At 43.9% G+C, this 22,897-nt stretch overlaps 2 protein-coding genes across 4 annotated transcripts in view; one reads left to right on the top strand and one right to left on the bottom strand.

Moving 5' to 3' along the window:
* The window catches only part of MIER1 (MIER1 transcriptional regulator), a 35,866-nt gene extending 34,083 nt beyond the window's left edge, over nucleotides 1-1,783 (bottom strand). Inside the window, exon 1 of one of the 3 annotated variants that reach the window (XR_004781400.2) lies at nucleotides 1,057-1,094. Coding sequence is in view for 1 of the 3 variants with exons in the window: in XM_035564380.1 (XP_035420273.1) it covers nucleotides 1,057-1,065 (9 nt within the window). In the remaining 2 variants the exon portion in view is untranslated. Of the gene's footprint in view, nucleotides 1-1,056; nucleotides 1,105-1,376 lie in introns of those variants that run through there. The other 2 variants (XM_035564381.1, XM_035564380.1) reach the window with 2 other exon arrangements.
* Nucleotides 1,784-1,834: 51 nt separating this feature from the next.
* On the top strand, nucleotides 1,835-20,567 carry DNAI4 (dynein axonemal intermediate chain 4). Its single transcript, XM_035564413.2, has 17 exons — nucleotides 1,835-1,951; nucleotides 2,467-2,629; nucleotides 3,810-3,988; nucleotides 5,684-5,796; nucleotides 6,023-6,179; nucleotides 7,637-7,776; nucleotides 8,969-9,118; nucleotides 9,603-9,794; nucleotides 11,008-11,258; nucleotides 12,613-12,699; nucleotides 14,415-14,566; nucleotides 15,620-15,777; nucleotides 15,978-16,099; nucleotides 16,753-16,851; nucleotides 17,521-17,747; nucleotides 18,615-18,768; nucleotides 20,523-20,567. The coding sequence occupies exons 1-17, from the start codon at nucleotides 1,917-1,919 to the stop codon at nucleotides 20,565-20,567; spliced, it is 2,424 nt and encodes an 807-aa protein (XP_035420306.1). The 5' UTR covers nucleotides 1,835-1,916.
* Nucleotides 20,568-22,897: the final 2,330 nt, after the last annotated feature.

Raw genomic sequence — 22,897 nt, 5'->3', positions numbered from 1 at the left:
TCAGGGACAAGACCTGCGATCCTCTGCCCCTCAAGACACAGAAGAAAAACAGATGGATTCTCAACTTTTACGAATAGATTAGTACATTTAGTACCAATTACGGGAAGAACGCTACTTTATAGCTCTCACTTGGGAGAGAAAAATAAAATAAATCTAAGTGAAAACTCACATGTACTCAGGAATTTCAAGGGAAGAGAGGAAAGAAACCTCATCTGTAAGATATCGTAGCACCGAACCCTCCTGCCTTTCCCACGTCTGGCTGAAGGGCACGTCCATCCCAGAGATGAGTTTTTTTACGGTGTACCCCTCACACAAGCATTTCCAACCCATCTGCTGATGCTGTTCAAGCAGCGAGTCACCTTCGGATCGGAATCTTAGGATAATTTGAAGAAAGCTCGATGAACCATCTATTTGGCTGTCCTGCCCTGCCTCCTAGGAAGCTGAGGAGCTGCTCTTACAGATCCTATCGGGATGGACAAACCCACACCTCAACACCCAAGTACGGATCTCCCTCTGCTCCCCCAGAAGCGGCCAGGAAGCTTTCTCCCACCTCCCCCAGCAGCCCGCCTCCCCCTTCCAGGGGGGGTCTCCCCCCAGGGGCCAGCAGGGGCTGCCCTCTCCTCCCTTCAGACGAGCCCCCTTTGTCTCAGCGACCCCGGACCGGCGACCGAAGGCGACGAGCGCCCGCCGTACCCCCGGAGGCCGGGACGGGGCCCGGGGCCGCGCCCCCCCCCCCTCCGCCCCGCGCCCCCAGCAGGTGGGGCCGGTCCCGGGGAGGGCACGGCCCCGCATCCCCCCCCCCCCCCCCCCCAGGCCCCGCATCCCCCGGCCCCCCCCCTCCCGCCCCGTCCCTCCCCTCCCGGCCGCCGCCGCCGCCAGGCCGCGCCCCCCCCCCCCCCCCCCGGAGCCTCCCGAGGCGCCCGGCGGGCCGGAGCCTCCCGGGTTTGCGGCGGCGGGGGCGCGGCCCGGCCGGGAACTTGTTGCTCGGTGCCGCGGCCGGGCGGGGCCGTCCCGCAACTTCCTTCCCGTGTGCGGGGCCCGGCGCGGCGCTCTCACCTCCGCCATGTCGGCAGCGCGGCGGGCCCGGGAGGGGGGGGGGCGGGGCGGGGCGGGGCGGGCGGGGCCGGGCTCACATCGCCGCCGCGGCGGGGGAGCGGCGCCGCGGGCACGGGCTGCGCGGCGGGGCGGGGGGCGGGGCCGGCGGCACGCACGGCTACGTCACCGCGTAGCGGCGGGGCGGGGGGAGAGCGGCGCGCACCTCCCGCCCCGCCCGTCAATCACGGCGGAGGCCACGCCCCCCCCCGCCCTGTCAGCGCGGCCCGGCCCCCCCGCCCCGGCTCGCCCCGCCCCGGCCCGGTGCCGGTGCCGGTACCCACCTGGGGCCGCCGCCGTGGCTCCGCGGGTCCTGCGCGGGCACAGCGCTCGGCGGGGCCTGCGGGGGAAGCACAGCACAACGCGTCCCCGCACCGCCGGGCTCCGTTCCCCGAGACGCGCGCGGCTCCCCGAGCCCCCGGAGGCCCGCCCCGGTACCGAGGGGCCGCCCGCTGGGCCCGCACCTCACGGCGCGGCTGCGGCCGCCTCCCCGCTGCTCCCGGGGCCGGGATCGGCGGCGAGCGGAGGCAGCTCCCTCCCGCCCGGGCGGCCGAGGAGCTTCGCGCTCCGGTGACGGAGCGGGAGCGGGGAAGGGCCGGCGGGGGCGGCCGGGCAGGCGCAGCCCGGCGGCGCGCAGAGGCCCGGCACGGGCAGGCCGCCGCCGCTCCCGCTCCCGCCGCAGCCGCCGGGCGCCAGCACAGCCCGGCCCGCGCGCGCCGCGCCCGCACCTATCGGCGGCGCCCTTCTTGGCGGCCAATCCGGGCGCCGCGTCTTGCGGCGCGTTGCCGTGGTTACCACGCGACGCGCTGCCCGCGGCCGCCGCCATGCAGGGCCCCGGCGGAGCCCGGCGGCTGCTCGGGTGCGTGGGCATCGGGACCGGGCCCCCCCCCCCCCCGCTCCCCCTGCACCCCCCGCACCCCCCGGCGGCTCCGGCCCTGCGGGGGAAGCCGCGGGGCCCTTGTGTCCTCGTGGGCCCCCGCTAGCGCGGCCCCGCAGACCCAGACCCCAATAAAACGCTTTAGAGCCCGGCCTTACAGCAGCCTTCCCCGCCGCGCCCACCCACCTCTCCTCGTTACCTGTGGGGGAAGCCCCTCGAGACGCTAATCGGGGATTTTTCCAAAAGAGTCACGTTATTCGTCTATTATCCATCATCCCAGACGGTTTAAAAAAGCCACGGTATTCGCTTTGCCTATCATTCATCGCCCCAAACAGTTTAAAAAAAAAGAAGAGCCACGTTACTCGTTTTTATTTATTATTCATCGTCCCGAACGGTTTAAATGCAAGTTAAGGAACAGGTGGACTTGTACATCGTATGTGGTTGGTTGTGTTTTGTTTTGTCGTTTGGTGTGCCATCGCTTCTAATCCCGGTTGCAGTGTCAGACAAGGATCGGGAACGAGCTTGGGCAGCCAGAGAAAAGGCAGCCTCGCAAGCGGCGCCTACACGAGCAGGGCAGCGAGACGCAGGAGCCAATTCACCATTTCCTATGGCAAAGCCGCGGACGAAGGCTCTCCCGTGGATAAGAAGTACGCTGTGCGGGTGAGAAGCCACTGCCACCGGTACTGGAAAGGTTTAGATGTCAGTTACTGGGGATTTAAACAGTTGTCAGAAATGAAGCGGGAGGGGGGAGAGGAAAGAAAAGGCTTGGCTGAAGTTGCAGAGCTGTGGAGAAAATGATCCAAGAGCTTTTAAGACATTCTGAAACGGTGGCCATCGGTGCCCAAAAACAATCTGCAGGAAGAAAAGCCAAACAGTTAAGCACCTTTGTTTCTCCATGGTATAAAACCCCAAAGAGTAGCACGGTTTGCTTTGTTTTTGCTATTTTTTTAAACTTTCTGTTAGTTGTGTGTTGTTTTTTTTTTTCCTGGTGCTTTGGGGCAAGGGGCTGCATCTGACTTGAGAGACTTCCAGAAGTCAGCTGTATAAGCCAATCATACATTCTACATAAATTAACGTAAACAGCATTTTAAAGCAAGTGCAGTTACTTCAAAAAAGTGTTCAAGCCTGGTATGATGTTCTTTTTCACGTATTTGCCTGCACTGATTTGAAGGTAAGCGACTTAAAAGTAACACTTCTACTTTAAGTACTGCTGCTTTCAAACCTACAAGAGATATGTTAACTGTGGCGTCTCGATGCATTTGCCTAAAAAAATAGCAGATACTCATACCATAACGTGAGCATCCTGTTCAAAGACCTTGCTGAATACCTTACAGCCGAGTGATATTTTGAGCAGTATAATAAAAAAGATGCATTGTTTCTCTAGTTGCTTTTGCTGTACCATTAATTTGATACGGATAGTTACAGTCAATAAGCCACTCTTGGTAGTGATTATGCAATAAATAAGCCAGAAAAGACAACAGGGATGAACAAGAAGCAGCTCAGATAGTGAGATGAACGCAGTTTTTTGCAGATATTTTGCACCATTTCTGTAAAGAGACCTCCAAAGAAGTCCCAAGCAAGGGTGACAGCCTTTCCAAGGCTGAACCCTACTGGGAAAGCAGGAATGCAACCCTCCTCGCCCCCGTCACTGGTGCATATTAGGCATCATTTGCACGACAGGGTTACCTGTCTGTTCTGTCAGAGGGTGAACACCTCCCTGTCCTGCATGGATCAGGGTCTTCTTTTTGTTCCAGATAAGATAAAACGTTGCATGTGTCATCGCTGTCGCTTGTTTGGGGATGGCAGCGAAACTACTCTCATTATTTAAACATCTCTTCAGGTTTTTGATGATGAAGGGAAGGACGTGACCCCCCACCCGCTCTTCCGTTCAGATCCCGATACTGCTGTACCCAGGCAAGCCAAGCTCCTCGCATCGAGTGATTACTCTGGAGGTGTTCTTTCCTCTTTTCCCATGCATCAGACAGGAGGGGACGGTAGTTTTGTAGACCCCTTCTCAAGGTAAGTCAGTTAGCTGTTGTCTCTTAGCTCCTGTCTCACAGCGTACCTATCCTGCAACGGGCACACGTCTGCTCTTCAGAGGGGACGAGAGCTGGAATCATTGTGCAGGGCTAACAATTACACTGTATTACCGAAATACGTAAATTTACTTGTCATAGTCATAATTTAAAATTTGAGGGAAAGTAAGGAATAGAATACGTGCAGTCGATCAGTACCGGTGACTACGACTGGCTCTGTGTAAGAACTACCTGCTGAATGCTGATACGTGCAGCTGAAAGCAGACCGCAGCATACACTGCTGTGTTACTTCTAGTTTTATTCTAATTCTCCCTCCTAAAGCACGTTCTCCTGGGTAACATTCCAATATGCACCATTTTTAGAGATGAAACGTGTGCACCAGTTTGAAAATGCAGACGTCCATCCTACAGGTTGTGCACCGGTTAGGCCTGCATGCAAGCGGCGTTAGAACCTCCGCACAAACACGTGGCGAAGCACTATCTCCACGGTAAGGGAAGCTGTGTTCCAGCTGTCTGAGCAAGACTGCACAGCTAAGAAGGGGCCTCTGCAGCTTTTCCGTATACTGCCCCAGCTCTGCCTTCCTCACACTTCTGTCTTCACAAACTGGAATACGTCAACGCTTACTTAAAAACCTATTTTTGTGTTTAAAATGAGAAATAATGAGCCGCATCACTTTCTCAGATGGTGTGTACGCAGTCAGATTGCATGGAGAAGAGATTCTATTTATTTAGTCCCGGGGACTAAAAGACAAATTCAGCAATGGAAGAAAAAAAACCACTACAAGTTAAATAAAAAGGAAGCGTTATTTACTGTTTTCTTTGGCAAAGTTAATGCCATTGTAATTTCTGAGAAAAAGAGATTGCTCTTTGAGAACAGTCTTTTTGTCATGCTTCCTAGGGTTGCTGATCATAAGGGGCAATCCTAGAGGTAGGGATACTGAGCAGGAGCAAATATACACAAAAAATGGCTTAAAAATACAAAGTATCTCCTGAAAAATAAATACGTCCCTTTCGGAGACTAGAGCTCTTAATTTAAAAGACAAAATGAAATCATTTTACCCTAGCTTTAAATAAAAATCTTAAAAATGTCTTTTCAAATGCTTCTTGTATGCTTACAGTTGCTCACACTTAGCTTTTGAGGAAGAGAAATCTGCTAAAAAACCTCTCAACTGTACATCAGTTTTGAGTTTTACTTCTAGTTATTATCACAGCTATCCCCTCTATGAACATTGTCTATTTTTTTTAACAAGCTAATCCCTTCAAATGAGTTTCTTGTGTATTTCAAAGACCTTTCGGCACATGCAAAGCCGCAGAGGATCTTAATTCCAGTTGAGAACTGTGCTATCTGTAGGTACGTGTTATCACACAGCAGGTAACCAACACTTGGCGTTATTATATGCTAAGAATGAATCTGAAACTCACCAGCTTCTTTTCCATCAGCTATTTAATGCCTTGGGATATGCTGTCAGAGGAATTCTTCCTTTTAAAGTCTTTTTCAATCCGTTTCGTTATTTTCTTTGTAAAGCCTTCTGTGACTTCCTTCACAAGGCAGGCATTCCTGTATGTGCTATTACAGTCTTCTGTGGTTTATCCTGATAACAACGCTGCTATTTTTGTAGCGCTTTGCTAACCGACGTCTGGACTCTCACGTACCATTTCTGCTTATTTCTTTGCTACAGAAGGACGTGTGGAAACAGCAGTATTTCTAAACCAAACGCATCAACAATGGAGTTCATGCTAGATGAAATTGTAGAACCTGGCTCTCAGGGAGACACAGCTGTTAGCTTATCTGGTAAAGAACATACACTGCATAATTATAGATTTAAACGGTTCTTCGGAGCACTGAGATTTGTGAGAGACTGCAGTCACAGTGCATGCGAAATGCCCAGCACTACAAAGGAACCCAGTGCCTCACAAGTTTTGGCTCCTGATCGCTGCCACGCTTTTAGAATTAATTTGCCTTCTTTTAAAGTTGGAGCAGAAAAAGTCTCGCTCGCTAACCTCATATAATTTGTCAGATGTACAGGTGAGGCGAGAGGAGGTAGAAGAGCAACTGACAGAAGAAGACTTAGATAGGAGAGTGGATATTTATCTCACGGAGACGGAAACTATCTGGATGTTGGATATACCATCTGTTGTGGCGTCTGTAGAATCAGAAGATGCGGGAAGAATTCTGTATGTATATTTGTAGTTGTTTACATGCGTGTAGCATGCTCAGCACACCCAATTTCTCCTGACCACAAAGTCCTCAACAGGCTGCTCACACATAGGTTCAGTGTTTTGACTACTACAGCTTGCCATTTCATCTTTGTCTGAAGCCATATTGGGCTGAATTCTCTCTTTTGACAAGACTGTCTAAACTTTTTAACACCTCCATTTTGCTGATCAAGTTCATGTCCTCTTTCACTGGTAAATGAATGCAGATTAGCAAAAGCAGGGGATGCTGACAAGAGAACACACAGGGAATGGGGGAAAGAGAAGATGGAGAAGTGGGGTATACATGAATTTCATGATTTAACAGTCAGAAATTGCAAACCTCTGGACTGATTATTATGTTTAGCTTTACAGCCAATAATTTCTTAATAACAAAGATATAAACAAACCAGGCAGGTCTTGGCTTCTTCTGAAGCTCTTTACAGTGCTTCTAGCCAGAAGAAACCTCAGCCACCACAGATGATTCTGCCTTTTAAAATGTTACGCCTCCCCTCAGTAATATCTAGTTTGTTTCCACTTCTGAGTCTCCTCCCTGGACTAGCATGAACTTTGGTAGGGAGTTAACCCAGAAGGCAGTTTTTTTGGCTTTCACCCAGGAGCTGACTGTGACAGAGTGCAGCAAAGTTGTCTGTGATGGATGTCAGACTGATAGACTTGTCACACAGCTTTTGTAGACGTAAACCCCAAAACCTGGGATGCAGCGTACCGCAGCTGGCAAGTTAAACAACTTAGGTAAATGTGTTTTTCCTGCTAATATACTAAGTTCATGGTAGGACTCCAACCCCCCCACTGTCTGTGAATCATACTGGAGTAATTTTTTTGGGAAGAAGGAAGAGGAAGAACATTCACTCTATGAATCAGACGTAGCTGGTGTACACAGCACATATTGCCAACTCTATAGGAACAGGCAGTGACTGTTCCTGAATACAGCAACCTGTTGGTGGATTAAGGCCAGGTATAATCCACGTCTGCTGTTAGAATATTGAAACCAAGATAATAGAAAATGTTTCACGGTTCCCACTGACCATTTCTGCAAACCTGAGGGCTGTAAGAAATAGAAATGTACTAATTCAGTTTTGTCTCTTGGAAGCACTGCCTTTCACTCCCAGGTGGCAAGAGCTGTGTATTTCTGAACTCACTTGGATTCTGCCCAAGCTCAAAGGTAGCTGGAGTAGAGATTTTTGCTAAGGCCCATCTCTACAGGCCATCTCTGTTTCAGAACAGCATCACAAGGTCAGAAATAGCTGCTGAAAGGTGGTATGTGGAGCGAAACAAAATCTGTAGCCCCCCCCCAAAAAAAACGAGCAGTAAAGTTAATGACATGGACTATACTGTTCAACTTGTGCTTAATGACATTGAGAAGCTGAATGCAAATGTTTTTCAGAAAGCAAATATACAATTTTTTTTTCTCCCCCAAGGGAGCGTAATAAGATTTATGTTGACATTTGCAAAAATAGACCTGGTAATGATCGCTTTGTAGAAAAAATGATGCAAACCATTAACGGAGCTGCAAAGAACAAGGAAGTACAATGTGACAAAATCGTCATGGAAGATAAAGGTAAACACTCTGAGTACCATACAGGAAAGGCTATTTAGTAAGACCGGGCTCCCATTTACTACAAGTTCCCTTGCCATTTGTATCCTTGGCAGTTGGGTTTATTATTACATTTTGTTTCCTCATTAAATATTAATCTGGGAAAACACTAGCATATAGCTAGGTCGTGGGACCTCAGAAGACTCCCCCCACACAGGTAGGATAGTGAGGAAAGCTTTCTTTTCTTTCTGTCGTCTCTAAGCAGGAAAAGATGCTTCATCAACTTTCACTTCCAGAGCTTTAAGTTCAGACAGGCTAGTGTGATGGTGGTGGCCTTCTCTGCCTCTCCTAATACTTGAAAATCGGTACGGGTACACTGTATCTGTTGCAATAAAATAGTCATTATGCTATCTAAGAGCTGCTGTGTCCCACCTGCCTCTGCGCTTTACAAACAGAGTGCTTCTTAGGAGACAGAATTTCACCTAATATTCAATTATGCCCTTGAAATATGAAAGTAAACAGTTCCCATTTTTCCTCTTAACTTTTTAGTGACACTAGTTTGCATTTCTATTTGTCATAATGCAAAGAAGAAAACCTCTGTTATAAGATTTAAAATCTTGGGGAAAACAGAAAATCTTGGCACTCTCACAAGAAAATGCAATTTTACAAAACATTCAACTTCAATGCCATAAGAAAAAAATTAGAAGAAATATCAAGGTTTTGGATGTGCGTGCTGAGATTTCCCTCACTATGGATCTTTTGTTTGTGTGGGAGGCCAAAGAAAACTATGGGGAATGCTATTCCAAACATTTTTGCTTTGTGCTCTTTACTGTATGTAAAACGAGTGAAAGAAGATATCAAAAGGAGAACTAAAATAGATATTAATCTGGTTTGAAAACACATCTTTCCCTTTTTGTGTGCCTTCAGCGTCAGCAGGGCTCATTCCAACCCATGTTTGAAGAGCTGAGCACACAGAGGCAAGGATACAGAGCACTGTTTTGTGGGGAGATGGCCCCACTGAAGGGAAGCCACGCACCCAGAAGACCCTGACGCAGCCAATGCGATCACACAGCAGCTCTTGCTGCTGTCTGACTCTCAGTTTCAAGCCCCTCTGTCAAACAATATTGTATTAAAAGTAAATCTTTCGCAGCTGTAATTCTTTATAATTATGTACAGAAATGAAGGGCTTTTATAATACAGTGTAATTAATTTCTAGGGATGGTGGTCACTTCCTGGGACTTGTATGATTCCTTTAATGTATCAGAAACAGAACCTACATCAAAAGGAGAAGCCACAAATGGGAAGAGTAGCACATCTCATATGACTAAAAAGCATGACCAGACCGCATCTGTGACTTCTGCCAGAGGTAACATTTTTCTAGGAGGTTTACATTTCTGCGGTGTTTTCATCCTTCTAAACCATGTATATCACTCTGTTGCATGGCACAAACTACATGAAGAAAATGCTCGGTCTGCCTGTCTGGCACTTGAAGGAGAGATGGTTAAAGATTCTCAGACAGATCTACACCAAGACTTTTCTATACAATCCCTTTATAAACCATCTTAAATAAAGATAAATAATCGTTGACAAAGTTTGATAGTACAAAGTTACTTTGGAAAGTAGAAGCAAAACACAAATCGTGAAAAATTCTAGAAGTATCTCATCACATTGAATATTTGAGCAGTAAGAGAAAACAAAACTAAAGCAAGAAAAAATAGTGGAAGGTTTTTTTGATGACAGATTCTTCTATGCTTTTCGCAGGGGAGGAAGAGGAGACTGCTTATCTCTGACTTTTATGTGCAAAATGTTATGACATTAAAACTGTATTTTCCAATATTATCTGTTGTCAGGCAACATAACTTCTGTGACTACTTTGGAAAGTGCTGCTCTTGCCAGAATCCATGAAGAGGAGAAAAACCGTTTAGAAGCTATATTGACATCAGAAAACTTTCAGCAGGATTTATTTTTCATGGAGAGGGTTCTAATGGAAAATATTTTTCAACCCAAACTCGCAGCTTATCGACAATTTCCTGTCCTTATAGGTTAGTTTTTTATTGGCTAACCCATTTTCAGCACGAGGCCTTACATACTATTGAAAGTCAAGGTGTCCCTCATTGATGGTCTTCACAGATGACAGGTATTTAAGAAACAGACAAAAGAGTTTATGAAATGTCAACATCAATTTTGCAGCTTTACACTCACTTCAACAGACGTTCCTACAATACTTGGTGGAAGAACGGAATAAATGAGTTTTGAGCTTGAATTACTTGAGATATTGGTCAAACTTGTTTCCTGACAGCTAAGATACAGGTTAATTCTGCTATTTCTCCAAATTTTTTTTAATTTTTTTTTTTTTAGGTCAGTCTAGACTGATGGTAAACAGAAGTTTTAGCTTGACAGCTGTTAGGTTTCTAACAAAGTGCATTTGTTGCGGAAGTGTTACTTAGACCCAAGCACTAAGTAACGTTGTACCTTTTACAGGAGTTCCAAGTTAACAAAGGAATAAAAAATAATTCATGGATTATTAAAAAATATATTCCAATAAGCAGATTCAAACTGCTTTTACAGTATTGTACCTTTTCATATTATAGAGAGCTTCAGACTCACAGGCAACAAACTTGTTATATTCTGTCACTAACGGGCTACTGGCTAGTTGGAGCGTGATAATGACTAGGACTTTTGTTCTGTCACTATGACAGTTATTGTGTTATTATTTTGTTACCAGTGATCTGGGATCATTTTATGATTTGCATATTACATAAAGTAAACAAAAAAAGCACTTAACAAACAGTCTAAAAATATTCTCTACACTTAGTTTTGCCAAATAACAAGCAACTTTCATTACAGCACATGTAACTTAGCTAAGGTGTTACAACATCAGTGCTTAAGTATGTCCCTTTAAAATATGGTATCTAAGATAAAGTCCCTGTTTAAACTAGTTTTTTAATACAAGATATTAGAAACATTCCTGGTGGGGTGGACATAAATTCATAACTGCTAGTTGCTAGGTAGCTAAATCCACTCTTTACACAAACCTTGAACGTAACTGGCACACTACAGCCTGATCCAGACATCTTTTATGTCCCTGTCACCATCTCAACCATAGTTTTAGTAGTTAGGGTATCTTAATGCCTCAAATCTTCCCTTTTTATTTTTGCTGTAAAGTATTTGCTGAAAGGACAATTTTTTCCTGAGGTGAATGACTGAGTTAAATAAGTGTTACTTTTCAGATTCTACTATATTTGTGCATTTTAGATCCTGCTGTTACATCAGACAATGTCAGTATGGTAGTTGCTGTGAAAGAAGCTAAACAGGAAGAGCATGACAAGGGAAAGAAGGGTAAGGAAGAGCAGAAGGAAGCACTTATTGACCCATCAATTCCGTCAGATCTAAATAAAGCCTTGGAAGAAACTGTGCCTCCCAGTTTGGAACAACTATGGTCATATACGTGTGATTTAACTAAGGGTCACAGTGTGAGCAGTATGGCTTGGAGCAAAGTAAACCCAGTGAGTTAACAAATTGCTTCTTCTAAGCTGTTTACATAGTGGTATACGTAATTGTCAGGGCATATAAACTCCTGATTTTTATATACTTTGCTGGGAGGGATCTCAAATTGCTGGATGCATCCCTACAGTCAGGTGGGTTGTGTTTGCATCCCAACATCTGTATTTTGTCCTTCCTTATAACAGTATCGCTACATTATTCTACAGGTTGGACAGCTGCCTTAGGCTTTCCTTACACATGTATCACAGCAGCTTTAATTGGTCAAGAATACATCGGTTTACTATGGATAGTCACCCGACCAACAACGTTAAGATAATAAACTCGGTCTATTACAGAACTGGAAGTCGAAGTATAAACCCCTACCACTGAACTATTGCCATTGATGGAGTTTATCCATGACAGTTTAGAGACCATCTTTGTTTCTAATAGCAATCTCCCAAGAAAGCTGCATTCATCAAGATCTAAGCAGAAGATGTATAATAACAGGTGCAGATTTTTGAGCAGCTGGCCTGAGTTTATTTAATTCGTTTTCAGTGGAGGTGAGAATGACTCGGACATCTCCACTTTCAGAGTAATGTAAGGCTTAGTTTTTCAACAGAGCTGTCTTAGAGCTGCAACAAAAATAATGCATAGAAGGAAGGTAAAAAGCAGGTGAAGATGAGAAACGTAAAACCATTCAGATTTCCCCATGGGGAAAAAAGAGAAAATGGAGAACACTGCATAATGTAAACACACCAGATCCCCAGATGTAATGAAGTATGACACACTTAACAGACTTCAGTCTTAGCATTCGAAGGCAAACAAATACCTACCTACTTTTAGAATATTAGCTTCACAAACTGGTTGTTTTGTGTAGGAAAAATTTAACTAATGGAGTTGAAGACTAAAGTCTTGATGCTGTTTCTTGTTTTTCCTTACGGAAAAGAGTTAATGGAATTCATCGAACCCCACCATCAACAGCTGAAAGCTAAGTTTGAGATGATCATTGAAACTCCTTCTATAGCTAACATTGATAGAGAAGAGTAAAATTAGTATTAAATATTCTATTAAACACTGCACATTAAAATACACTTGTAGAATACTGTATATCCATCTTTGGAAAGGGACTTATTTTTTAATGGCCTTGGGGGGAAAGGGTTGCAAACACAACTGACAGTGACTATAATTGCACTTTTAGTTGAACCGGTTTCCACTATTCTAGAAATTCTCTTTGTGGGTGTTATGCTACTGGCATACAATATAAACATGTTTCCAAGCTTTGCACTCAGAGTCACTGTTAGTGGAAAGTTGCCTTTTAAAAATGTACATCTGAACATCAAGTTAAACTGAGATGTATCTGTTAATCTGTGCTTTTAGGATCTTTTGGCTGTTGGTTATGGAGCGTTTGATTTTAAAGAACAGAAGAAAGGCTTGGCATGCTGTTGGTCATTGAAGAACCCCATGGTAACAGCAGTATCAAGTTTGTTTTCTTTCTTCTTCAGTGCATTTTCCTGCTGTACTATTTCTGCTATATTTAACCCCCTCTTCCAAAAACAAACAAAAAACCAAACCAAACCAAACAAACAAAACATAGGATCTAGCCAGTAAGGTTCAATTTGCTAGCCCAAACCACACATTTCTGGAAAACTGATTTTGACTGCACTACCTAGCGATGTGCTTAAGTCTTGACACAAAGAAAGTGCCTATAGGATGCAGTTTAGTTTCTGCACCTGTCCATCCTCTCAGTTGACAGTGCCAACAGAGGTGCCAACTGTTCTGGTGGTTTTGTAATATGGATATCTGTTTGCAGGAACTGCACTCGTACGTAGGCCACCAAACAACTAACAGATGGTTACAGCTCTCAGGTAATACCAGTCTATTTTAGGCAACTTAACAACGCAGACCTCTATATCCCATTTCCAATTCCTAGAGCAACCTACCCAAGACTATAAATCAGTTTTGTTATTATTATGGGTAGACCCAGGTGTGCAGATCTTTCTGGAAAAAAAATATTTTTTTAGACTGCAAGAGCCCTGAGCACAGCAAATGTGAAAATCAATCCATTTACCTTTTGTTTTTCAAACACTTGTTCAATACGTGCAAACCCTGATTACAATACATCCATATTTTAAATTTAAAGATTATCCTTTCCAATCCATTTTCTGTTATACAATGAAATTCAATGTTAACCTGAAGGAAAAATATACAACATTAAATATGTAATGTAATTTTTCATAACAGTGGCAAAAAGACAGTAGATTTCATTGATGTAATATTTAAATTTTCATATATACATCTGAAAAGTGATCTTTGCAGATTTTCTTTTAAATTTAGACTTTTAAAAAAAGAATCTTGGAAATTTCCAGTACAAAATGACACAGTAAAAATTATCTGATCACCAGCTGGATTTATTCTACAAACTTCCCTTGGCCAAAAATGTGCATTAGACTAATTTAAATCATGCAGACTCAAACCTTCTCTAACTTTTGATGCATCATTACCACATCGACAACAATTAAATGTGTTTCCCTAGCATCATGATAGTCCTCAAGTGCCTAACATTAAGAAATTAAACCTCGCATGCATGCTGAAATACAGTTCTTTGCATACTGATACTTTACTGTTTCACATTTCAAGAGATCAGTGCAGTGAGCTTAAGGGTTTAACCTTACGACAGAGCTGAATCAGTTTTTTAGGAAAAATAACATGAAAATACTGGTTTTACAGATTACCCGAGGTACGTTAGATTATATTGCATCTTCAGCTAAGTTTCTGCAATTAGAAAGTCACTTGCCTTCCAACTGCAAGATAGAAAACAATTGGAAGAACTTTCCAAAATGTCGTTTGTTTTAAAGAGAAAAACAACAATAAAACCCCACACTGTACTAGGCTGAATCTTAGGGAACTTGATTTTTAGGTAATTGGTTGGAATAGGCCCATCTATTTCACAGTGTCATATTTCTGCAGTCTTTATTTTTCCCTATTTTTATCAGTACACCAAGAAATAATAAACTCAACCATTCAGAATATAATCCCTAATTTTTGTCTAGAAGTAGTCACTATGGTCATCAGTACTTTAATTTCCCAGCATGGCCTGGCGATTTATTATCCAGTGTTGAGAAGACCAAGGTAAATTAAGAAACTAAATCAAAACATTCTTATATTTTTTTACTGGTCAGTGGCCAGAGCGTATTTTCCAGTGCGAGCATGGTGTTACTGCATTGGATTTTTCTATGGCAAGCCCGAACCTTTTAGCAGTTGGGATGTACAATGGTACCATCACAATCTATAATGTACGGAGTTGTACCACCACTGCAATTCTGAATAGCAGGTAAGGCTATGATTTGCTGTCTTATCCCACCTTGGTCAGGTCTTAGCTTCCCAGTTATGAATATTTCTTTATTTGTTATTTGCTGCATGAATAGTAACACTTGCTAAGTAAAGCTTGCTTGTGAATACTCAGGGATTTTGTTTATTTTTTTCATTTCCAACTTTCATCAGTAGCTTCCAGTTCTGACTGGAAATGCCTATATAAACACGTGTTATTCTCAAATAGTAGAGGTTTCTGGAGAAAAACTGAAGGCACAAAAGATCTGTAATAGTGCACAATTGCCCAGAAGGGGACAGAGTGGGGAAACCAGACTTTTTTCCATCCGCCTATTTACACTGATACAGCCAAATCCTCAGACACTGCCCTTCTCCCTCTGCACTGCCATCACTCTAATCTTTTTTCTGCCAATAAATGCTTACATTACTTTAACACCAATACAAAACAAATTCCCCGCATTGGAAGGGGAAAATCAGTACTACCTTCTGGCTTTTTAAGAAAGTGCAGCAAGTTACCACCTCTTATGATTCGATGTAGTCGCCATGTACTAAGTAGGACAGTCCTGCTCCAATAAACGAATACTTACTAGAGACTAGCGGTGACTTTTGTGTTTTCTCACTGATTCCACTTGCCAAAAAAGGGAGCGAGACATAGACATCAAAAATAAGTGAGATAAGCAGGAATTACAAAGAAATGAGAGAGAAGGGATGATGAGGGAGACATTTGCCCTGAGGCCAGCTCACCAGGTCTAGGGAGTTCTCCTACAGGACATGGATTGATTTCACGATTCAGGAATCAACAAAAGGTGTGTCAACGCTTTAAAAAGGGCGCTGAAACTGAATATAAAACATGTCTGATAAAAAATAAAATAAAATCTTGGTGTAAACAGCTGGTACTGGGAGATACATATTTGTAAGAAAAGCTAAATAGCATTTCTGTCATAATACTTGACATTCATTACAAAGTGGACAGTTATTTCCACTTTATTTCCCAATTATTTTTCAAAAATGTTGTCTTTGTTGATATATAGTTTATCATGTGTGTTTTTTGTCCCAGAGATTCTTCAGAAAGACATACAGGTCCTGTATGGCAACTGAAGTGGTTGGAACAGGACAGAGACACAGCAGATGATGACAAGAGAGAGAGATTAATCTCTATCTCAGCAGATGGCCGACTAACCAAGTGGCTTATACAGAAGGGACTAGATTGCACTGGTAAGCATTTTCCCCTGCAGCTTTTCTGCACAGGGCTAATAACTGGAATAGCAATTGCCTGATTTTATTTCAGGTGACACTCTTTATACACAGTTATTACAAGCAAAACATTTAAGAGCTGTTGAGAATTCCAGAGAAGCATATGACAGTGCTATGAATAACTCATATCTGTTTGACAAAAACTCTTGCTATTTGCACAGACCTGATGAAAATAAAGCGAGCAGGAAGTGAGAAGAAAAACTTACCATGTGAGAAAGAAAGGAAAAGTGTAGTTCTCATATCTCGGCAGGCAGCTGGAATGTGCTTCGACTTCCATCCAAAGGTAGGCTCAGCAAGTCCACCAGGGCTAAAGTACTGTACAGGAAAACTATGCAGCAGAGGTCCAAACCTCAGCTCAAGCTACTGTAATATGCACTAGCCTGGGATTCAGCACTGGCATTTAAAGCATATTTAGTTTTGAAACAAATACTTCGCTAGGAACAGTTTTACCCAAACTGGATGATAGGGTAAACCATGTCAGTGATCTCTGTATGTGAACAGCCGAGTTGTTTCAGCCATGTTACTCACATTTGCTTTGGACTAGATCCTGTGGTAGCTTTCCTCTGTGTGTTGGTCAAAGCTGTGAGAATTTGGCTGTTCAACATATCCCGAGTCTTGGACTCTGATGTTTCTGCCTCTCCAAAAATGTTTACCAGTGCAATCCAGCTGATTTTGTGTGTGTGCGCGTGCACGCACAGAGCATTTGAAGAATCCATGCATTCATCCACATGAATCACAGAAAATCCAAGATTTTCAGGAGTCAAAAATCAGGCATATGTTCTGCATAGCACACATGCAGGCAGCCCAAACCACAACATCCTAGCAGCTCCACCTTAGTTCTTCAGAGGACTGTCACTGCCCAAACTCACCCAGTTCCGTACGTATTTTTGGATAAGTAGGTTAATCCAACTTAGGTTATTTTTACTTTTATTTCAGGACACTAATTTTTATCTTGCTGGAACAGAAGAGGGTCTTATTCACAAGTGTTCTTGTTCATACGATCAGCAGTTTCTGGAGACATACAAAGGACATAAGGTGAGTGATGCATAGAAAAAAGTAATGAGAGCAGAAATGGCACTCAATAAAGTTTACCAATTTAATGGTTTCTTTGCTTTTAGTTCCTAAACAAAACACCTGCAACAAAAGAAAACTAAACTTCTTTTCTTATGCAAGGAATGAGTTCCTGTAGCATGAAGTATCACAGTCTTACAGGATTACTTTCTACACTAGAAGCGTTTTTTAAAGTAATTTATTAAAGCTTGTACTATAAACTGTTTTAAAGCTTTAGTTCTGGCATTGTTTAAAGAGAACAGTCAGTGATTCGATTATCCTGGAAACCACAGTTAAATAGCTTACCTCTGAAAGAAAGATGCCAGAACTTTAACACCACCTCCTATTTTTTACAAGTCTTTGCTTCAGCCAAGAAGCTGCCCTTTCAGCATCAGCTTCTCCTAACAACAAGTGAAGGGACAGAATCAGCTGAATGCTTTTGTTCCCAAGACCTCTCTTCTCTTATCACATCGGCTGAATCCTAATTTCCTATGGGTACACTTAAAACAATGCTGGTTTTGCTGCTAAGGTCAGAGGACAGTTAGGGAGTTCCGTGAAAGGTCTGTGGGAAGAAAGCACTATTAAAAGCCATCCTGTGAGGCTGTAGCTCTGGAGTAACATAAAGTTGTTTTTTGTTTCTTCCCAAACACCAAGGGTCCTGTGTACAAAGTTGCTTGGAATCCGTTCAGCACTGACATGTTCCTAAGCTGCTCTGCGGACTGGACCATTATGTTATGGCACCAGAACTCACAGATGCCCATTTTAACTTTCAGTTCCACCACTACTGTTGTTCATGACATTATGTGGTCTCCAAAATCAGTCTTTATATTCGCAGCAGCGAATGAAAGCAGAGCAGAAATTTGGGATCTCAGTGTCAGCATGTAAGTAACTACTTTTCTCAAAGAAGATTCTGAAACTATAGATTTACAGCACAGAGGCTAAACATTATTGCTTAATCAGTTTGTTATCAGATCATTACAAGTCCATGTCATTTGTTTTGCTTGCTTAGTTATTGATAGAAGCATTGCATTTTGAAATACTCATTTTGTAAAAACAAATGCTAGTTATCGGAGAATTTTAATTACAAAAGAAGAAGCTGGGTGCCTCCAAACTGATAAAGGGTAAAGTTGCTTTTCTGCTGCAGAAATTATAGATTCTACCACATCTACAGCCAAAAGAAAAATAACAAAACTGAACTACTTCAGACCTTTTGTAATGATGAGAGATTGTCAGAGGTTCGGATACGTCTCATGTTTTCCCACTATTGCAAAGTAGTTGAGAATCACTCATATTTTATGTGAGTTTAGTTAATCTTAGTCAATCTGTGGTCTTGTACTACTGCTAGTATGAATTATTTAGTAATAATGACAGCGTTAAGAAAGCAGTGGAGGGGGAAGCCCACTGAATCTTGTGTTAGCAGAAAGCAAATTATTCATATTGTAAGAATATTAACACATACACCGCAAAAATAGGCAACAGGACAGATTTTAGGCAACCAGGATATCTTAGTTAATAACAGCTGGAATTTTTGTTCTTGGTAGAGAACAAACAAAACATTGCCTCACTTCTCTAACAGAACAAAAATCCCGGCCTCACTTCTTACTTTTGGAGTTAAGCTAGAAAATAAAAAGCAAAACTTGTGGCGTTTATCAGGCCTGCACTACCACTAGACTTTACGTGATAATACACTCCAGGCAAATGCGATTTTACCTATATCATCATCAATATCTGCCTTTCCTGTGTTGCAGCCTGGACCCTGTGATCACTCGCTTTGCCAACCCAGAAGCGAAATTCACATCTGTACTCTTTGCTAAGAACGCTGACTGCCTTCTAGTAGGAGACAGTAGAGGAGAAGTCAGTGTGTTTGAGCTGCAGAACCTGGCTGCCTCCAGCAGTACTAAGGTATGATGCCCTAGGAAGAGGTGGTGGTCCTCAGTAGCCTGCATGTCTGGTACGTCGTTCTTCAGAAAGGGATTTCTGTTAAGGAATCTAGTTGAAGATCTAGCTAGTAGATACTGAAATAGGTGGAATCGGATACAATCAGACGACCAGATTAAAAATTGAGGTGGTTCCTGCTCTTCTGCATGCCACACTGATAGAAACTTCTCAAACCAGAAGGAGCAGGTAAGTCAACTTCAGACTTCAGGTTGCACTTGATTGCAAATTCAGAGGTTCCCCACATTTGGGTTCGGGAGGACACTTGGGGCAGGGCTGGAGGCCCGAGCTCCCCCCGAAGGCAGGTAAGTGGCGGAGTGCCACCCCTGCTGCCGAGGCAGGAGCGACATGCCCTCTCCTGGCTGCCTGTAAGATAGTCTCACCTCATCGGTGTCAGCAAACCCACCAGCATTTTGGCTCTGTGATACCTTCATTGCTTTAGAAGCCGCTGTTTAACTAGCTAATCTCTTGAGCTTTTAGCCCCCACTGTCCTAGAGGGTGTCTCTCTCCAGTTTCCTTTCATTACAACTAGGCTCCTTTCCCACCCTACTAGTGCAAATATTGTGCCAGCAATGGGGTGAAATCAGCTGTGAACTGCTTGTGGTCACTTTTGCTCCTACCAATTGACAGTAAGCATAAACTGGTCCTAATTTATACCAAAGCTCCACTGGGCCCTCCTTGTATAATCCCTTGTACAAAATGCCATCCTGGGCACTGGAAGAACAGGCAGATCCCTCCTCCCATCATCTCCCTGCATGTGGCCTGGAGCCCTGAACTGTGCTGCTTAATGAACTCAGCTCTCCCTTCATCCTTTCAACATTGAGCAAGGAGCTTTGCCTTGCTGGACTTGCATTCCCACTTTGTAAAATGGCACTGGTACTTTTAAAAATCACTTCTGAGTTATACAGTGCAAACACTAAATAATTTTGGAAGGATTAAAATGTTGGTGTTAATCTAACTTTCATTCTTAGGGAACTAAGAATTAGTAATTCATGATTACTAGCATTGCATTTAGAAGTTCTGGTAATTACTAGCAGCCTCATTTGCTAAGTACTGTAAACCACAGAGCAAAAAGATACTTCCCTTAAAAACTGGAAGTGAGTACACCGTTACCATAAAAAATGTTTGTTTGTTTTTCTCCCCTACAAGTTACCATGAAGCAGTCCAAGTCCTCTGAACATAAGTTTTTCAGTCAATAAGAGTATAGGAATCATTTTCTGGGTATATCAGTGCTTAATTTCAGACTTGGGAGATGTGGCACAACTGGTGACTGAGTCACAGAGCCTCATTAGACAGGGTTCTAATAAGCATGGATCCTCTCATTAGTACAACTAGTACTAAAGAAAGATTATTATGGCAGGCGCAATCACTTCTAAGTACAGCTACCACACATGTATCATCTTGAAAATTATTTTGCTTTATAAACAAGATAGTATGTTTATGCCCCCTAAGTATGGTGCTACAAGCGCAATCCAAACAGGCCCGCCAAGAAGTGCTATTTTCAAGAAGCTCTGTTAGAGGTGAGCATAGTTTTAACAAAAGTCCAAAGAAGAATCAGCTAATATAATACAAACTACCTTAGCCTGCTTTCTGGATGTTCATTACACAAGCAATTCTGTTATCAGTTTGTAAATAGGAATTTGGGGTCACTGCATTTCCTATACTGCAATCGCACTGCCACACAGCCTTTTTTGTTTTCCCTCTCACCTCTTGTTTTACAGGTTGATGCCTTACGTGATGTAATCAGTCCCGCTCTAACTACTTAACAGTAGCTAAATGACACCACTTCCCAGTTGGTAAACAGTAGGAAAGACTTCTGGTAGTATTATCGTGAAGTGTTTATTGCTTTTAAATTCATTAAAATTTATATTTGGAACCATATGGGTTGGAAATCTTAAATGGTGTAAATTTTCCCCAGGAATCCCCCCCTCATGTGATCAGGCTGTTGTATTAATACACAGAGGGAGGGCCTTCCCCTGTAATACAGATAAGGTAGTAGAAAGGCCTCCATTAATGTATTTTCTCCTTGGGTTACTCAGAAAGCATAAATGCCCCAAATCCCCTCCTGTGCTGGCCACTCGTCAGGAAATAGACTACACCCTAAATCCAGGCTTAAGTCCTAGAATACAGCCATGTGTAGCCCTTATCTTCCATTGCGGTCTCAGATCCATCTTGCCTGCCATCCCCTAAACCACAGCTGAGGCTGAAAGCCAAGCTCTGAAAGGCATCAAGTGCTCCTGCCACCTGCAGATCGCCCCACACCAGGCAGAATTAGAGGCTGACTTTTTCACCCTGACAAATCTGAATAATGTAAAATCGCAGTTTGAATTCACTGCGTTCCACGCTGACACTTTTCTCAAAGATCCTCATACGAGACAGCGGCGTGGCCGTGGAGCAAAGGGTTGACTTGAGCAGCGCTGGAAGCCAGATCTGTGCTTTTAGAAACGTCACCGCCTCCCCCAGACCACCCCCAGCAGCGGGAGAGCCGAAAGCTGTTGGTGGGAACTGGTGAGGAAGTAGAAAAGCTGCAGCCTGAGCCGGGAGGTCAGGGTGCTTCCGCTGCAGCAACCGCTGCCGTCGGGCAGCAGCAGGGGCTGGGACAGGAACTCCGGTCAGCGTGGAGCAGTCCAGCTCTCGGCAGTCCAGGCTGTCTTCTTGGGGGCAGAACAGAAGAATCTGAAACACACATTCGTGCACGCACACACACACAAAGTGCCCAGTGGGCCACCAGCTGCACCACGGTGTCTTAGTGGATTTTCAGAGACTGCTCGCACAAGATATGGAACGTTTTTAAAGATGAGTCATTAAGAATGAGCTAGGTTATAGCCACAGAAGAGATCAGCACAGCAGAGATCCCTGTCACAAGAGCTCGGTGCAGTAAAGTGCTCTGCCTGTCAACTGGCAAAGGCAATAGCTGTCTGCTCCTGAGAGCATTATGTAGCGAGACTTATATTTTATAGATACAGAACATTCAGACTCTCATTACGCTCACAGTAAATGCCCAACATTTAAACACATCACTGAAGTTAAAGATCATTTGTGATGCATTAACATTCGCTTCCTTCTGCGGTCTGCACATTACACAACCTGCAAGCTTACCCTTGACATGAAATGAGTCTTCGTGCATTTCAAAGACATCCAGCCATTAAGGTGAATCATGTGTTAATCATTAGTTAATCATTATTACAAATTAGATCAAAATACACCATATATTTTTCATCAGTGCTCGTGACTGTTTACTTACTCATGCTACTGGCTAAAATAATAGAAGAATATAAAAAGCTTTCTGTCAAGGCTGTAACATATTGTAATTCACCCTGCACACTGTGTAAGCCACATAAGTGTAACATTATGGTGCTGGAAAAACACTCGTGGTGCTAGGAAGTGCTACAAATCTCTAAAGTTCCTCATGTATTTTGTTCTCAAATATGGAAATTCTGACCCGTTTTGTTCTTTAAGGCATTTTATTGAAAGAATTTTTAATTGAAGCTCACGGCAACTGCAGCCAACGACATCCAGAACAACACTGAGCTCTGGACCCTGTAGCTGATGTGCCAGCTCCTGGTCCCAGAGCTGCTCCATGCTGCTTTAGTGCACCCCCTTCTGCCTTTCAGATATTTATCGAAAGGAAAAGGATGGCCAGGACACTGCTCTGTAGCTATCAGTGCTTTGTTTAGAGCCATTGCCCGCTCTTTTCCGTGCCTTTTGGACAGGCGCAGACCACTGCGGCTACAGTGGGGCCATTTCACTGCCCCCGGGTATCTGCAAAGCAAGCACCTATGGACGCGAGGCACAGAGCAACTACATGGCTCTACTGCTTGTTCCAACAAGCTCACCGTGCTCAAATACTCCACGTGCTGGAGGATCGTATCCTATCATTTAGCATGCCAGGAAGCATAGCGTTTGCAGGTCTGGATGGCTAAATTGGCCACGAACACCCCTCGGGATGTGGTTTTCTCCTGCCCAGGTGTCCTCCTGCCCAGCATGAGCAGCTGCCCCGCACCGCGGGCTCCTCTGAGGCGTGCGGCTGCCGCTTGGCCGGAGAACCAGGCAGGGGAAATGGAGAGGTGCACAACTGAGGACATCCCCGGGAGAA

This window comes from Cygnus atratus, chromosome 8, assembly GCF_013377495.2.
Source record: "Cygnus atratus isolate AKBS03 ecotype Queensland, Australia chromosome 8, CAtr_DNAZoo_HiC_assembly, whole genome shotgun sequence".
Classification (NCBI taxonomy): Eukaryota; Metazoa; Chordata; class Aves; order Anseriformes; family Anatidae; genus Cygnus; species Cygnus atratus.
The sequence above is the reverse complement of the archived record's forward strand: the minus strand, read 5'-3'. Positions and strand labels throughout refer to the sequence as shown.